General features: G+C 36.3%; 1 protein-coding gene across 4 annotated transcripts in view; it reads right to left on the reverse strand.

Moving 5' to 3' along the window:
* The window catches only part of LOC146138021 (serine-protein kinase ATM-like), a 32,100-nt gene continuing 14,530 nt past the window's right edge, over positions 1-17,570 (reverse strand). For all 4 annotated transcript variants that reach the window (XM_083393652.1, XM_083393651.1, XM_083393653.1 and 1 more), the window contains 31 exons: positions 17,359-17,434; positions 17,042-17,228; positions 16,787-16,954; positions 16,559-16,686; positions 15,722-15,811; positions 15,369-15,394; positions 15,143-15,257; positions 14,624-14,680; positions 14,397-14,531; positions 13,659-13,864; positions 13,342-13,452; positions 13,063-13,259; positions 12,023-12,121; positions 11,663-11,809; positions 9,682-9,898; positions 9,036-9,227; positions 7,581-7,718; positions 6,985-7,094; positions 6,549-6,698; positions 6,021-6,189; positions 4,794-4,934; positions 4,242-4,356; positions 3,808-3,990; positions 3,560-3,714; positions 3,189-3,350; positions 2,497-2,696; positions 2,213-2,337; positions 2,026-2,140; positions 1,351-1,477; positions 805-896; positions 1-184 (listed from right to left, as the gene is read on the reverse strand). In XM_083393652.1, coding sequence (XP_083249778.1) covers positions 1-184; positions 805-896; positions 1,351-1,477; positions 2,026-2,140; positions 2,213-2,337; positions 2,497-2,696; positions 3,189-3,350; positions 3,560-3,714; positions 3,808-3,990; positions 4,242-4,356; positions 4,794-4,934; positions 6,021-6,189; positions 6,549-6,698; positions 6,985-7,094; positions 7,581-7,718; positions 9,036-9,227; positions 9,682-9,898; positions 11,663-11,809; positions 12,023-12,121; positions 13,063-13,259; positions 13,342-13,452; positions 13,659-13,864; positions 14,397-14,531; positions 14,624-14,680; positions 15,143-15,257; positions 15,369-15,394; positions 15,722-15,811; positions 16,559-16,686; positions 16,787-16,954; positions 17,042-17,228; positions 17,359-17,434 — 4,317 coding nt within the window. The remainder of the gene's footprint in view (positions 185-804; positions 897-1,350; positions 1,478-2,025; positions 2,141-2,212; positions 2,338-2,496; positions 2,697-3,188; positions 3,351-3,559; positions 3,715-3,807; positions 3,991-4,241; positions 4,357-4,793; positions 4,935-6,020; positions 6,190-6,548; positions 6,699-6,984; positions 7,095-7,580; positions 7,719-9,035; positions 9,228-9,681; positions 9,899-11,662; positions 11,810-12,022; positions 12,122-13,062; positions 13,260-13,341; positions 13,453-13,658; positions 13,865-14,396; positions 14,532-14,623; positions 14,681-15,142; positions 15,258-15,368; positions 15,395-15,721; positions 15,812-16,558; positions 16,687-16,786; positions 16,955-17,041; positions 17,229-17,358; positions 17,435-17,570) is intronic.

Below are 17,570 nucleotides of genomic sequence, written 5' to 3' on the forward strand. Positions count from 1 at the left end.
TTACAAGTAGGGCTGCCATCCCGCGAATAGCATACAAAGTCTTGCAGGGTCGGATGCTTGCTGTATGAGCATGTTGACTTGCCCACCTACACTTAGCAGCGACCCTTCTTCTTGTCCTTGTAACTTTTCCTGAAGCCTCAAAAGGACGCGCTCGGCCAACTTGTTGGTGCTGAGCCGATCAAAACTGTAGTTTGGTGTTAGTAAATGTCATTTAATTATTAATTATTATCAACAACCACAACAAAACGATCAAATATTCAGAAAAAAACATTAGATCAATAAGAATAAACAATATGGTTTAACATTCCCATTTAATAAGTGTTCCCATTTAATTTATTTAAAGAAACCTTTCTTTCTAAACAAAACTATATATTTTCCTAACAGTTTCTAAGCAAAATCCCTTACGCCAAGTTCTGTACAATAAAAATTAGCCGACCTTCTGTTGTGAGAATATTACCGTTTAACAAAAAGCTATAATTACAATGTGTTTGAAAGTAGTAAAAATGCAATATTAAATCAGGTATAGGGAGGCACTTATACCAGATTGGCCTCGGACAAGTATATAATGGAAAATGTTTTCAGTGAAAAAGTGCCCCACACAAACATGTGTGTTCAGTTATAAAGCTCATTAATCATGAAGCTATGAAGAAAAATAATTATAGATAATTTTACAAATGTGATTACAAAGTAATTTTGCAAACCTTGGCTTCTATCATTTGAATGGTGCGCTAAGTTCGATGATTTATGAAATGTTAAGCCAATTCATACCGTATTAAACAAAAACGTGCGAACTACAATACGCACCAGTGGGTGTCCATTCCGCATTTCGACGCTATACTCGCGGCAGATAACACCGAGGCGTTTAATGCAGCCTCTGTATTCTCGGCAGTTTGACGCTGTGTTAGAAGAACAATTATATTACAATATGACATTGTGTAAAACAATTTTTTTATTTATTTTATTTAGAACACAATATTTTTCTGATTTGGTTTGTTTGGCGATTTTTCATTTGTTCTGTTCGTCAAACGAAAAAAAATCTGAAGGACGGAAGACACTAAGCTGCACCCAGCACGCCAAGATTTAACAGAAATCATATTTAGACAGATAGATTAACATGAAAAAAATAATCCCAGAAAGCGATTTCGCTCCAACGTAAAACAAATAAAGCAAAGCCACCAGTATGAGTGGTGCGCTTTAATATACTTCTCCCTTGGTAATATTATGTGATGTGCTTCGCCAAGCCGAACGCCGCCCGTTATAACATTGGTACAACCAATGCCACTAAATTAAACACCAATACGTCAATATGCGAAAATGCTAATTCACTCGAAAAACATGAAATGACGAAACCTGAATAAGACGAGCTTTGCTTGGACTTAACGTCCAATCGTGTAGTGGGTCATATAATAAGACTTCAACTATTGTAGTGATGATATCGTTGGATGTTCTCATGACTTGCATAGTGCGTTCGCAACATCTAAATAAAAAGGCGGATTAAGAATATACCTATGGCTCGTCCGTGGATGACTTACATTTAATGCACACTGTAGTGTATACACACAATCAAATCTCAAGGCGTATTTAGTTGTGTTTTTACCGATTTAGAAAAGCCTAATACCAACACGTAAATTTTAACAGAAAATTTGATAGTCGTGAGTGGCAATTATTGAAACCCTGAAGCAAACCAAGTCAACTAATTTCTGGTTCCATTGGGTTTATCAGATCTCTGTTAAATTTAATCAGTAACATATAGTCAATAAAACCGGTATTGTGACCACTCTATGTACGCAGTCTCCCTCCAGCATAATTGCTGACGTGTAACACCTCCAGGGTGACCTAAATCAACGTCACAGTCGAGTTTCCACCTTGCATGACGAAGCGTACAATTGCTATTTTCTTGCGTGCGTTTTTGCCGTTGTTACTCGTGTACATGTTTTACACACTTCTATGAGCGCTTCGAACAAGCATCATTGCTACAGCAAGACAAAAAGTAGTGGCAAAACGGAGGTTAAAATCTTCTCTAACCTGCGAAAAGCGCCCTCGACACCAGTAACGCCCATTCCATCAACGATGTCCCGCGTGAGTCGGAAAGGGACGGTTTCGGGTGTGGGAAGGCACCTTCCTTGCTCAAAAGCGACACCTAAAGGTTTGGAATTGTTCATTATAGATAACGATTCTGTGGGGAAAAAGTTTAAAAATCCTGATCCCATACCTAGATCAATATGCACAAGCTCAGCGGTGGTGAAATCGACCAGTATGTTTTGCACGTGTCGGTCGCCCAAGCCAAGCACATATCCGACAATAGAGGATGCTGCCACACTGCGGGTGTACGCGCGTCTGAAAAGCGAAGAGTTTTGTTGTAAGCACTACAAAAATAAAATAATATAAAATTTAAATCAAATTTAGTTCCACTAGGCGGGGCAATGGCACTCTTTGCTATCCTCCCTGTTCACCTGTTTGACTCACAACAACTAGCAAAATCGATAAGGGATTAACCTTTTAGAAAACCACTGGGCAGGGTCAACGTAGCGTTCGGTGAAGAAGTGTCTAAAGACGGGTTTGAAAGACGCACAAATGTCGCGGTACTTTCGCAGTTTGCTTGCGGCAGGTTTGTTGGCAACTTCCGTCATTGCCTTGCGACATTTTAGCACGGCAATGTCATTTGGTCGATAACGTTGATGAGCACCTCCATCTCCCTGTTACACAACACAAAAAACGTTACATCATGTATTAGACTAGCCTACAGTCAAATTGTTTTTCCCTTGCAAATTCCGTTTGCGACAAATCCTTAATACCGTCAAATTTAGCCGCGTTGCATAGTTGGGTATTGCTGTAAAGAGCCGAGGTAAATCAAGCACTGCTAAATATTTATCACAAAAACTTAACACATAGAGCCCGAGAAATTCTGCTAAGTAAAACTACACACGTCGACGTATTGTTTGTTACTGTGCGGTCTACAACAAGAGTTTCGCGGCGGTTTTTGCGTGGCGGAATAATGGTACTCCTAAAATGGCATATTTCGCTCGACATTTTTGTTTTGGCTTTAGGGATATTTGAGGAAACAAAACAATTTTATTATTTTGTCAAAAGCTGGGTGACCGTATCGCCCAACTAGGACTTTCTGCGTTATTTCTTAAACAGAAAAATACCGAGAGCAAAAATATAAAATACTTCAGCAAATAATTCACCTGTGCAGGATTGCCGGCCAAGTAAACACCGATTGGCACCGTGCCAACACACCACTCAACTAGACCGCTTCGTTGTGACAGGGGAACAACTTTGTACGTTCGGACTCTCAGCCCAGAAGTGGAGTGATCTTTTGACAGAAGGCTGTTCACCGTTTCAAAAACCTATTGCAAACAAAGTAACACCAAGTAGTCATTAGACACAAAACTAATATTACAATAATCTTTTAAGAACAAATCGACACAAAGCAAGTCGCTTAATCAAACGCACATTTGTTCATCAAGAATTTCCACCAATACGACGATAGTACATTAACCAAGGACTATTTTATTGATAAACGTTCGGATGCTTTTTACCAAAATGATAGAACTACCTGTTGCATGACAGCATCCTGTCTCAGGTCATCCTTTCCTTTCACAAGGTGTTTCTTAGACAAACCATCCGAACCGACGGCAATCAGTGCCTTCGGCAAATTCACCCCACCACACGTTTGGAAGTGTGGCTTAAGGTAGCGATATTTTACCAAACCTGTATCAAATGATTTTTGGTTTGGTTAAATAAAAAGCAAAATCACCTTAAAAGATAAATGAGTTAAGTGAAAAGGGCGCCTAAGGTATTCACCTGATAACGATTCATATTTGGCGGTTTTGCTTAGAGGCGTCGCTGAGACGGGAATTGCTACATCTTGTATGTTGACACACGGTTGCGACTGGGATGTGAACTTGGCAATGGCAAGTTGCTTCGGTATATCGATGAGCTTAGAAGGTTGGCTCTTCCATGGGGAAGCGTCAAAATTGGCGAATTCTGCAAACCAACTTTCTTAATGATATTTATTCGCTTTTCAGTTTAGCTTTTGCATTACGATATGATATATACGTTAATTTGTAGCAGAAATAAAAATATAGGTTTTCGTAAAACCAAATTGCGTCTTGCATCGTTGTGTCATAGTAATGTCACAGGCAAAATGTTTATCAATTAAATATTTAGGTGCACCGTTGTGCGATAGTTTTGTTTTGACCAGTGTTATTGCATAAATCGCACTACAACGAAGATACCGATGTAGGCGTTCATGACGAGCTCAGTATGGGAAACCAGAGATGCTTTCTTTTTTCTCACTCGTTCCACGAGACTGCGTGCAGCTTCCACCCGCGACGACACATTTTGCTTGTTCTACAATTAATATCAAATAATCCATCTTAGTTTGCAATCACTTGTTATACCAGTGTTTCTCAACCTTTTATGGCTAGCGGCACCCTTCAGAAATAACAAATAGATTGCGGCACCCCTACAAGATTTTTCCGTAGGTAATTCACTAGAATGTCAGAATAAACGAAACTGGAACAACACACATCAACTCCACGCAACGTAGGAAGTTATAATTGGATTTATTCGGCTCTAATATTTACAAAAAAAGTTGTAAGAGTTAAAAAAAAATCAGATTCCTAAAGATTGACAAATATCTCTCGGATCCCTTGAGCATTAGAAATGACAACCCAGGTTGAGAACCACTGTGTTATACTATAAAAAATGAACATTGCAATAATCAACTCGAAAAGCATAACGTGCTGTAACCACCGCAGTAGGACAAAATATACGAAGAAGTATACTAGAGTGGATTTCTTCGACTGCTTCCGCTTATGTGACGGGTTGGAAAGTGAAGTCAGCTCATCATCCTTGTTTGCGTTAGCGAGCGCCAGGACAACTGGAAGGACGTGATAAGGGTGGTCAACAGTGACACGTAGCAAAACCTGTCGAAAGTAGTAAAAAAGTGATATTGTCAAGGCATTTCTTACTTTGTTTTTGGTAATAAGCAGGTTACTTTTGTAGTCGACACTCCTTTTAGCCCAGTTAGTAAATTGATTATAATTATTGACGTAACCCAGCATATGTCGAAACTAGCTTTTACGAATATATAATGTTTGACTTTAAATAATATTATTTTTTCCATCTTCAGGCAAGACCCTAGCTCAGTGTTTTTCACCCTGTTTTAGCCATACCTCACGTCACTACACCCAAAACACTGGTGTCCCCGCCCCATATAGTGAAATATAAATCCGATTTAAAAATTATCTGTAACGGAATTCGAATCTAAATACAATAGAGGAGACACGAAAGGTTTGCCGAAAGAATCATTTTTGTGACCATTGGTGACATGTGAATGAGCTTGCGAAGCAATAATTTTTTCGATATATATTATATACATATATAAACTTTGTGCGAAACCTATCCTTCTTTAATAGTGAAGATTTAAAAAAGCGTATTATGCATTTCTAATCATAAAAACATTTCTGTTTATAGACTTCTGTCGAGCACTACTTATTTTCTGCATAGGGTTGGGGACTAAAAATTACAGGGAGTTAATTACGTTGAGTTAACAACGAGTAAAGCAAACTTTTTAGGTTCTAATACCTGCTGTTAAATTAAATTTTAATTCTATTAAAACAAACATACAATATATATTATGGCACGTTTTAAACGTAAAGTTAAAATTAAATAAAAATTTTAGTGATTGTCAGGAGGCAGTGCATTTAGGTTACTTACACAAATGGAGTACGAAATAATTAAAAATATAAAGGTAAACACGACAAATTTTATTTATTGCAATGTGACTGCTAATGGATCAAAAAGACTACGGTGACTACTAAATCTTGCCAAAAAAATGCCCCCTATATATGAAATTGGTTCCACGTGGGGCGCACGACCCGTATCGGAAAGCATTTTCCTAACTAGTAATTAGGCTTTATTAAAATGGTATCTCAAAATGTCATAAAACCGCCGTTCCTTTAACATTTTATTAACACAAATGCTTTGTTTCTGGATAAGGACTACCCTACCTCCCTAAGCGTGGTTTGAAATCCCGTCGAGGCATTTGCTCCGTGCATTCTTGCCGCTAGTTGGTAAGCAAGAGGTATATACTTGTAGGACGCAATGTTGCTGTGCTGTTCAGCTAAAAGACTCGCCACTGACGATAGGTTGGCGTTTTCAAGCCACAAAGCGCAAAGTCTGTGCAAAACAAATTTTTTACGTTAAAGATATAGGAGAAAAGTCTCTCAACTATTTTTTGTAAACTTAAATTGTTAGATAGTTGGGTACACTATGCACAGATCTGTAATGTATTGATGATGAATTGCAAAGCCAAAAAGTTGAGTAGATACATTAACTGAAGATGATACAAGATCGAAACGTCTTAATCTAGATGATGTCGATATTTTGGCTTTGTAATTCATTGTCAAGCTAAAATTGTTAGGTTGATTAAATTGAGATATGATTAACTGTATTAAACGATTATACCATATAACAAAGCAAAACTATTAAGTTTTAATGAATTGCGTTTTGTGTTATATGTGCAATGTGCATATAACCTGTGCATGACCATGTCGCGATCGTCTGACATTTGCAAGCATCGGATGTAACTGCGCAAAGCGGATGATAAGAAGTCGTTGCCCTTTTCATCGATTCTCGCCAGCTCACGCTTGTCAATGGTTACATTCTTGTCCACGAAGAGTACAGTCCTTTAAGGACAAAAAATCGTCTATAGAAATACTCACGACGAGAAAAAAATCAGAATACAACTTTTGGCGTACATTCAGGGTGCGTGCTGCGTTCAACCCATTTACTTCATGAAAAGCTGTTACACAAATTTGTGTGTTGGGTAAAGAACGAACGGCAGTTTTACTGATGTCTATATTTTTTTATAGACAGCAATTTCAATTTGTTTAGGCCGAGCGTTTTTTTTTTTGCATTTTGGCCTTTGTTTTCAATTTTTCCGACGGTTATCTTATGTAAAGAGCATCTTACTTTCGGCCAGGGACTTGTCCGCTCTCCTGCATGCTAACGAGGTCTTCTTTGGATGCCGATGCTAAGTGCTTCTTCTGCGCATACTCGCTGGATTTCTTGTACTTAATCACCTAATAAGGAACATCAAGTAGTGAAACTAATATAGAACAAAAAACAATGTAGGCAATATAATAAAATAATAGTTCAGACTTTTTCTTTTATTCTATAAACGCCAACGTTGGTCAAGCGGAAACTTTGTTGCCCTGAAGAAGAATATCCGAGTATGTAATAATCGAGAAATCATAAGAAAAAATCTTTGACAGAATAACCCTTTGACAAAATGCCCGACAGCAACAAAATATTAAAAATGCTATTATATGTTAAATGTTAAAAAATGTAGAACTTGATAATGTTTATAATGGCGTTGAGTAATAGGCCTGTGTTGAAGGCTATTATTTATAAAGCAGCCAGAATTACATATACAACTTTCGGGTGCTATTTTAAGTAGCCAAGGCATTCTAATCGCTATTTGAATATTTAGATGAATATTGTTTGTAAACAAATTCAACCAAGAAAATTTAATTAAAACTACATATAACCATCTTGGGCGCATTTACCTGCTGATATTGCTGGTCAGCGAATTTGGCAAGCATATAGTAGTTTTCAACCAGTTGGTCGAGCGCATTGTTTCGCAGTCGTTCGTCTGCAGTAGAGTTGCCACAAGACTTGTACACGCGCTCCACCATTGTTGCCGACTAAACAAAACGATAGGAAAACGCTCAACTCAACAACTTTGTCCGTAAGCCCACAATTGTAGAACAAAAATTTAAGCCAAACTACATCACCTGGTGGTACAAAAAAACAACTTTAAGGCGTTGTCGGCGAATATATTTTAGATCACATTAAAACTGATTGCACGCGTGTATGAATTAAGCAACATAGATAAAAATATTTATTTATGAAAAATTATTTTTGGTTTATTGATTACATTTTTCAGAACCTCTTTAACCGTTTATATCACTGGACAACAAACAAATTTTGGCATGGAAGGTAAGACCGATTTTAGAGTATATTAGGGACGCGGAGCTCGAAAATGCCATTAGTTTTTGCAAATTGGCTCTAGTTTTTAAGATATGACCGGATTTAGGTATTTTCGTACCTTCAAACAACAAAAGTGAGCAAAAGATAAAGACACAATGTGATTAGCTAGATGAAGTAGTGCTACAAATCTATTCTTTTCCACATATTCAACTCAAAAACTCCCCCTTTTATTCGTATTTTCATCAGACTCTCCTAACATATTGCAATTTGTGAGACTAAGGTTGCTATACCACCAGTATGCCTAAGCCTACACAAGAAAGACGACAATTTTGTGAAAAAAACAACACTTATAATGAACATATCTCTAATGCACAAGCTATTCACATATATAGGCCATTCCTTTTTAATCCAGTGTTGAACAGTGACCCAACTATTCCAGTAACAAATAAAGCAGGAATACTTGGTGTAGCTTAATGTCCTAAGAGAAAGTTGGCCATTTTCAAATCAATGCATATCTTCCAGTTATGCTCACTGTAAGAATTTCTTCAGGAGCATCTTTACACTTTGGTAGAATGGTAGTGTCCTTTAATACAATTAAGTAGCCAATGGGCACACGTAGGCAAACTTATTTCCGTTGTGAAGTAGCACACATTTCAAACTTCTTGGAGGAGCTGTCAATGAATAACCTTCATTCTTCTGGTTTATATTCAAGTAGACCCATAGATAAACGAAGTCCTTCGATGTTATTACAGTACAGAGAAAATCTTCTTAGGATAAAAATTGCAAACTTAGCAAAAGTAATGGCATTTTCGGACTCAGAGCCCCTGATATACCCCTAAATCGATCTAATATATCATGCCTTTTGAAAAAAAAAATTTTGTTGTCCTGTGATTTCACCAAAAAACACTGTTGCTTAAGGTTCACATTTTTCCTAAATGACTTTAAAGTTTAAACAAAGGTGGCTGTTTCAAAGACTAAAGGGAAATGTGTTTTTATAAAATCATTGCGTAAGCTTGGTCTAAGAACCATACCTTTCTTAAATAGTCATCCATAATGACCGTGGGTCCTTCGAACCTGGATGCTTGCAGCCAAGCTCCGTGCGTCCGCAGTGTTTCGGCTAGCAGGAGTTGTAAACTGGAAATGTCTCTGGATGGATACGAAGACATGGCCACCTCGATCTCACCTTGTAGATTTTGTAGTGAAGCAAGGGCAAACGACTCCTCCTTAAGTAACCACGAAGGCGGGATTATAGTAATACATCTCTTTAAACGTAAAACTGTAAAAAGTGTTTTTGTTGCATAAAGTGGTTCTCAAACGTTTTTAGCTTGAGGTGCGGCACACTCTTTACAGAACAATATAGTTGCTTTAAAATTGTCCTTAACACACCACAAGATGTGTCGATGTTTTAATCGTATCAATTTTGTTTCAGATAGTGCGCATAGTCTCAAATGCTTTGGTGTATGCCCATTTGTATGACATTTGTATAAAATAACTTCTAATCCAAAATTATAAAAAAAGTTTCACTGCACTTTAATTTAAAAGGGGGACCAATTACAGAATGGACTAATGGAATAAACACTTAAGTAAACTGCGATAAATCGGATTAGGACAAGTTTTAATTTTATACCTGATCACGACCAAACTCATGCCACTAAAGTCAAACGTCGATCGACTTACACTTTGTCGCCACAGCAGTTTTGCCTCTTCCAGTTTGACCCTATGTTTCCACACTAGTCCGCTCATGTTGGATGATCCAAGCTGCTCAACGACGGCCGCAAGTTGATAAAGAGATTTGTGTGCACTTTGCAGTCGCCCGTGGTCGCAACAAACGAGAACCGCGCTCAACAGATGAGAACGCCAACGTTCCTCGAAGTTAGTGTCCATCAATGTGGGCCTTGATGGAAGTGCACGTTAACCAACATTTAAAGGGACGGCTTTATACAAGTCCGAAAGATTTATGAACAAAAACGGTCATCTATAAAAACTAATAACAATTATTTGGAGCAAATGTTTATTTAACTTAGCCAAAACAACTCACAGAGACAAGAAAAGCTAAAACGTTTTAGCGTATTTTGTTTAATATGCCTCATTACTTTGCTATTGTAATTTCAATGGCATCTTTATTTAGCATAATATTTCTTAACTGCCATTTCCCGATAAATATTTACCGGTCCACTAAAAAGTGTTGACGAAGGTTTTTTATATTCCCCGGTCCACAATTCGTGAGAAAAATAACATTAAAAAGTTCATATAAATGTCTTAATTAGTAACTTATTAACTGTAGAATCATAGTTTACGCAAAAATATTCTACAATGTAAAACAACTACAACTACTATTTTGCCACCTGTGAAAACGCAACCAGGCTAGTAATGCATTAAACAGTTAGCGTCGAGTTAAAACGGTATATATTTTTTTCAGGTGTAGGTCGTCAACATTTCTCAACAGGGTTGTCAACTCAAGTTTTACTGAGGACATAATTTGAGTAAGTCAGGGGGCGGACCAAGATAACAATAAGCTGTTTTATCAATTGTATTTATTGTATCTGCATTAGCCTAAACCAGTGTTTATCAACCTTTTGTACTTGGGGGCCACCTAGAGACATTTAAGAACGTGACGCCGCACTTGCGAGCGAAGCGAGCGGGAAATTTTTTAGGTTTACCTGTATTTCTCTTAAATTGCTTGCAATTTTGTGTGATATAGGCTTTATAGTTGCATATCTGTAAAGGGACTTCAGCCTTGAGACCAAAATAAAAACAATATCAACTTCGGAACAAAAGACAGTTAGGAATAAGGCGAAAATAGGACTAATACCTATAGTCGCAATAATGACGAAATCGGAATCAGACCTAAATGGCCAAAATAAGGCCTATACAACCTTTTAACCCAAAACCCCACCGATAACTATCACTAACTCCCCAAATATTTTCAAACCTAACACAATTGCTAACACAACAAACTACCCACCCATAAGCCCAAACAGGGGCAAAAAAATCCAGGGCCAAAACAGCGCCGCCCAAATGTCGACAGCAAACGGCCAATACCAGACAGGTGTCTCCAATCATCCCATACCCGGCTTTCCCTACAGTCTATGACTTATTTTGTCATATTCCGATTAATTTTGGACTTATTTTGACTTGTATAGGTCTTATCTAGTTTATTTTATATTTTAGTCTGTCGTGGTTGTTACTGCGAATTTGGCGTTATTAGGTCGCTGCTGATTGTTACTTTGTAGGTCATATATTGCTGCTTTGTAGGTCAAATTGTGTTTTCCACTTGAAATTACTGTGAAATCAACGGGCTAAGCTTAATAGGAAAGTAAAAAATACATGTTTTATATATATTAAATTATTTTTTATTTTGCTCGCGGCGCACCTGGCAGACTTCCATGGCGCACCGGTTGAGAAGCGCTGGGCCCTAAATGGTAGTGTGGAAAAACATCTGACGTATTAGCAGCATTCACAAAAGCAATAAGTAGAGTGGATCGGCGCCCGCTTAAATTTTAATGTTTTCTATTGCCGAAAATTCCACGATTAAGGAAAACGTTTGTATTGTACCGATTTTAAGATCGCAAAAAATAGATTAAATTAAAATGCTCAAATTTTTTTCTCCAGATTATTACGTCGTAAATATTAAAAGTAAGCCGACCCCATTATGTACCATTCTGCGAGTGACTTGAAAATGGATGAACGAGCTGATAGAACAAGATAAATATCATCAAATTGAAAATCCAAAGTCAGGTTGGGCTTATCGTACTTAACCCAAGAGTTAAACATTTCACTTGCCGAAACTTTCTCACTCTTGACTCTACAAACAAAGGAGTAACAAAAAAATCATTAACAGGATGAGAAAATTTCTCGTTTTATATGATAATAAAATATTGTTTGTAGGTAATAACGAATTAAAATATTATACGTAATAACGAAATTGATAGGTTAGTAACACAGACATTCTCCCAATTATTTATCAGAAATATATTTAAAAAAGTTTATTTAAAGATATATTTTCAAACCAGTTTACTTATAGACATCTTCGACTTCCTTCAAACATTGTAGTCGACTTGAGGCTTGATGAAGGTCGTGGACTATTACGTTGTTCGATTGGTATTGTGTAAAGTCTCTAAAAATCGTTGAAAATTACCTTTCAAATTCAGCAGTTAAATCAGGTAAATATTTCCTTGCAATCAGCCCAAACGTTTATAAGCCAGTCAAACATTTTGTTGCAGTACGTATATCAGAAAAATTTCCGCTAATGAATATGCTCGACAATCCAAGTAATGCCCTTATAGTCAGTTATTATTAACTCGCGAGTCGCCGTTTGATTTAATTGGGTCCCCGACTGCAGTAGTTGGCTTTAAAAAAATATTAAAAAAAATGAAAATATTTACGTTTTGTTTACTTATGCCCTGGTGAGTCGTGCAACTTTTCTAAAGGCGTCGTACAAACAACACCGGCAAAAATTATTTGAAAACTTTTTAACTCCCCACTTAGCACAGTTTTGTTTTAACTCCTTACTTTACAAAATAATGGCACGCTTACCGCCAGGGGTACGCGAGAGAATTTTCGGGGGTACGCGAGCAAGTTCATTCTGCTAACACTGCGACGTTTTTCCGTTTAAGTGAAATTATTCAGTTTGTTAAGCCAAATACAAAAATAATCTTATTATATGCAACTATCACTAGCAAAATGCAATTTGTGTCTTCAATGTCTTACTCGTGATAAATTAAAAGTTTTTGATTGTTTTGTAATTATTTGCTTTTTTGCCAAGCAAACACGCTGGATTTTGAATGTTTTGAAATGCAGTATGAACGACTTACGAGTTATGTATTTATAGTTTCTGTTTTAAACGACGTGCCCCAAAATACTGCCAGTTTAAAAATCTGTTACGTCTGTTTCTGCTGTCGACAGAAAGACGTAAATTTTGCCCACATTTAATTCCGAGATTTTAAGCTTTGCGCTAAACTAGTTACAATTGATAAGACAAACATTTTGTCCACAACATTTCCAACAATTACGGTGCTGTTTTACTTCTACCTTACAAATGCCCTGTGTTGCTTTTACCTTACACAGTCCATTCTGGCCTGTTTGAGCAGAAGAGAGAAGTTTTTCCCTTCGTCGTCAAACAACGATGCGAAGCAACGATAAAGATGTTGGTGAAAACCACTTTTCCCCTTCGCTTGGCGATTCTGTATGCTAACGAGGCTCTCATCCCACTGGCCTGTATACCACAATGCCTTGTATTGCAGATCCAGGAGATTCTGTAAATTTTATTCATCAAATTTTTTTTATTGAGTATAGGAAATCCAGTATTTAAGGAAAACAATTAGATCCAATTCATACCTGGTCCATGTTGCAGGATTCAGATTCATTCGTTTTTGTTTGGAGGCTCTTCATGTAAACATTGCACAAGTATTCAAAACCAGACTGCTGCAAACTCTCAATTATGTTGCTCTACAATTTGTAAAAATAAAATTAGTAGGTACATATTTTTTTATATTTGTGAATCGTGATACTGACTAATGACAGAGATGTAAACCCGAAAGACATATTCTTTCGTTAGAAGTAGTAAATATTAAAAACACAATCAAGAAATATTTCTTTCCATTGCAAACTAAAGGCAACAGCGTATTATACACATAGGTTAGGCTGCCACTCACAGCCTGACTGGACATCGTGTTGTCTCGCGAGAGCGCAAAATCGTGAAGTTTCAACGCTTCAGTCCACCTTCCTTCTTTTTCACGAACGTGAACCAGGGTTTTGTCGTGAACAGACTTGAGCGGATAGGATCGGTAGCAGCCGTGTAAGCCGTCCAGCTCGCCGATTAAGTCGTAAGCAGCGATCAGCGTACATTTTGCCTCATCTCCTAAACGGTGGAAACGAATTATTTCTAAGTTGCACAACAAATGTGGCAAAAACAAATTTATTAGATTCTCAGTAAGAAAATAAAACCTATTTTTTCTACAGGAGATGTACATGAAAAGATAAACGTATCGCATGTTCAGATTACAGGATTGACCAAACGTCTTCTGTTTAATATATTTTTAGATCTTGTGACTTCAAAACGAAAAATATTTTTTTAATTTTAAGTGATTATAAAATAAAAGAGGAAAAGTTTATCCAGTATTAAGTTAATATCAGCACAGGGTTGACAGACTTTTATAGCACTAACGTAGCGTACTGTGTGTGCCCGCGAACAATACGCAAGTATAGTTGTGTAGCCCATATGTGCTGGCAATATCCTCACTGTGTTCGTTTAAGATAATATAGCAAAGGTATTTGCGAAATAAGGTGTTTTAAAATCCAATACTTTAGAATACTAAGTGATTTATGTTTGCACACCAGACAAGTTACATGTGACATGTATTATTTGGTGATTTATATATTTCAGAATAAACCTTTAGGAGAGGTTTGCAGGACAGACATCGGCGACTTCATTCCCTGGCATCTCCAAAGCAAAGTTTGCTGCTTTAGTTTGGCGGTTTGGTCCTGTTCGGAGTTATCCGCAGCAAATGAGAGTGCCCGGGTTGCACCTACATATGAAATTAAAATGCAAACATTTTTCAAATTAAAGAATTCTTAATAAGGTAGAACATTGTAATTTTTCCGGAGATCGACTTCCTACCTGTTCGCGACCTGTCTTTGGCAAGTTGTTCAGTTTCTAACTCATCTTCAATTTGGTCTGTTCGGCAAAAAATGTGTTAGACATTGTTAAAATCTTTAATAGTGTACCAATTATAATAGATTTATATGTACGCAATTCACATTGCGGAATATTCGTTGATAACCATTTCCCTTTTTAACTTTTATACTATGCAGATGGTTGCCGCCAATATGCAATAAAATAGCTAAAACGTGGGTCTTGTCGAGTTGTACCTTATGATTGGGTTTTACTCGGGTTTAAAAGGTTTCGTATTAAGTTGTCGACAATTTGAGCATCACTAATACTGTCACCGAAAACAACATATTTTTACAAGCTTCTATTTAAGATCGTTTTTTTTTAATAAAACTTTCATTTGGGTAGCCTTATTAAATAAGTACAAAAACAGGACAATAGGTAACGACGTACTTAAAAGTTAAAGAAAATATATTTACATAATTTTAATTGTACTTTAGAGGTTATTAAAACAAACAATAATTGTACCTGTCCAAATCTCGATAAACAGCACAGCAATAAATGGCTGTCTACATATCAGAGCAACCTTAGTTGCTAACAGCAAATCGATGTCCATTCTGCTAAAGAGTGATTGCTTGTTGATCTAACATAAAAAATCTTGTTTAATGACGCATAACACCGAATGATCTTTAAATGTTGGTTAAATTCAAGAAGACTACATAACGGAAATACAAATACAAAGTTTCTCACTTACATGTTTTCCTTTGATAGAAGGTGACTCTGTGAAATATTTACACAATAATAAATGTTTTTTGTATTAATTTATGAAAGAAGTAGGCAACTATTTTATAGAAAGCATGAGAAAAGGAAATATTATGGAAGGCAAAGTGAACATATATTATATATATATATATAATATATTTATTAAAAATCCTAAATTGTGTTGATAATCTGGTTATCAAACAATGAAAATGGTAGATTGCCATACAGATGTAACTTATTCAATGATTGTTTTCAAGTTATTAACCAAAATATTTAATTGTTTGTCAGTCTCAGGCTGGCTTTTTTGCCCAATTCTGATTTAAAAGCCATTAAAAAAAAACTTACTATCGCCGCTTTCCTCTTCACCCAGACCTCGGATATACTGAAGGACTCTAAGACCCAAAAGGAGGCACTCAGTGTTTAAAGGTGTAGTATCTGCAGATCACATACAATTATATATGTAACAAAATTTGTTGTTATTTTACATAAGCGTGGGAGAGAGATTAAATCAGGTAACTTGACGAATGTACTTGTTGCCTTCTGTAACATTGAAAACATGACACTGAAAGTTAGGCCTTTCCAATTTTGCTATTTTGCAAACACTACAGACTACATCGAGAGACTTAAATATAGACCAAACCGTCGACCATTTAAAGGATTTTTATGCAAGACAGGTTATGCTAGAAAACCTAGCCTGTAAATTCTAATTCACAACCTCTGCCACATAAAATAAACCAACTACTTTTTTACTTCGTGTGCATAGGCAGATTTCAGCACAAGGCCATGCGCCAAAACTATTGGTTGGCTTTTTGAACTATTCGTAAACGCTAAAAACATCATGCTTCTTGCAAATCGTATATTTTTATTTATATGTAACAAGCATAGAGGAAACCTTTCGAGTTTGAGTAAACCACAGTGCGTAGCATAGCACTCTGAAACCCCACCATAAATAGAAAGTTTAAGGAGATGAGTGCAATATATCCTATTTAGCCATTTAGCCAACCTTTACGATCTTTTTTCAGGAACTTTATAGCTGTCGTCTAAAATACTCACAACTTGTTTTCTATGTTAAAAATATGTCATGTTTCCTTTAAGCAAAAAACTTTTGAGTTTAACAAAAAAAAAAACAGCTCCCTGATCTGCATACCACATTTTTTATTGCATACCTTAAGTCAAACTAACCTTCAGAAAAAGCTGACTTAAACAGAATATCAAGATATTTGGCCATGGTGGCAGCACTTTCCTTGTTAGAAATTGATATCAGAACAAACAGTTCCGGAAAAATCTTCTCACAAAACAAAGGTGAAATTCTATTGATAGATGAAATAATTACAAAATGTTAATATTTTTATGTTGCAATTATTATTTCTTTATTGTTTTAATGCAAATATTCCAATATGTTGAAGTTACTTGGAAATATCTTCCATGTAGTGAATATGGTATTCTTTAGAGCATTTTATCAGTTCTTGTGTTAGTACACATAACCATGTATTGTAGGACTTCGTTCTACATGACCACATACTGGACAATGTTGTAATATCTCCAATTGCAAAGCTGATTTGAAAAGTCTTACTTGAACTAAAATTAATAAAATTTAGTAGCATACATAATACTCAAAAATAAAGACAAGCCACCTAAAATCCAAACAAGCACAAATGGACAAACCTAAAAAGACACAAATACTTTGCTGTTATGTCATCCTGGCCTTTTATTTTTTCCAAAACCTTATAAAGAGTATCACACTGACATATTGTTGATAGACATCCTGAAGCGGCTATTTGAACTTTGGGATTGGCGTCAACACAATCCTGCCACAATTGCCAAATGGCATCCAGATATGAAACTTTGTTTTCTAATTCAAATAAATAATATAACATACTAGGGTAATCCTGAAATGACATCCACTGATGTTCAATTGTATAAATTGTTTATCAACAAGAGTAATATAAAAATATCTATTTTTAGTTCTAACTAGCACCTACCAGGTACATTATACAGCACAACATTTTCATCAAAAGACAGCAAGCCCATAGAACCAAAACATTTCCCAACAGTTTCCTTAAAAATGTTTAGATTTTTATGAGGTAAAAGCAAAATAACTAATGCAGCAAAATTTCATAGCAATTAAAAAAACTTAGGGTGCTTGTAAAGCCAATCATAAGAATAAGAACATTTAAAAAAGTTAAATTTGCCA

This window comes from Ascidiella aspersa, chromosome 7 (genome assembly GCF_963924565.1).
Source record: "Ascidiella aspersa chromosome 7, kaAscAspe10.2, whole genome shotgun sequence".
Lineage (NCBI taxonomy): Eukaryota > Metazoa > Chordata > Ascidiacea > Phlebobranchia > Ascidiidae > Ascidiella > Ascidiella aspersa.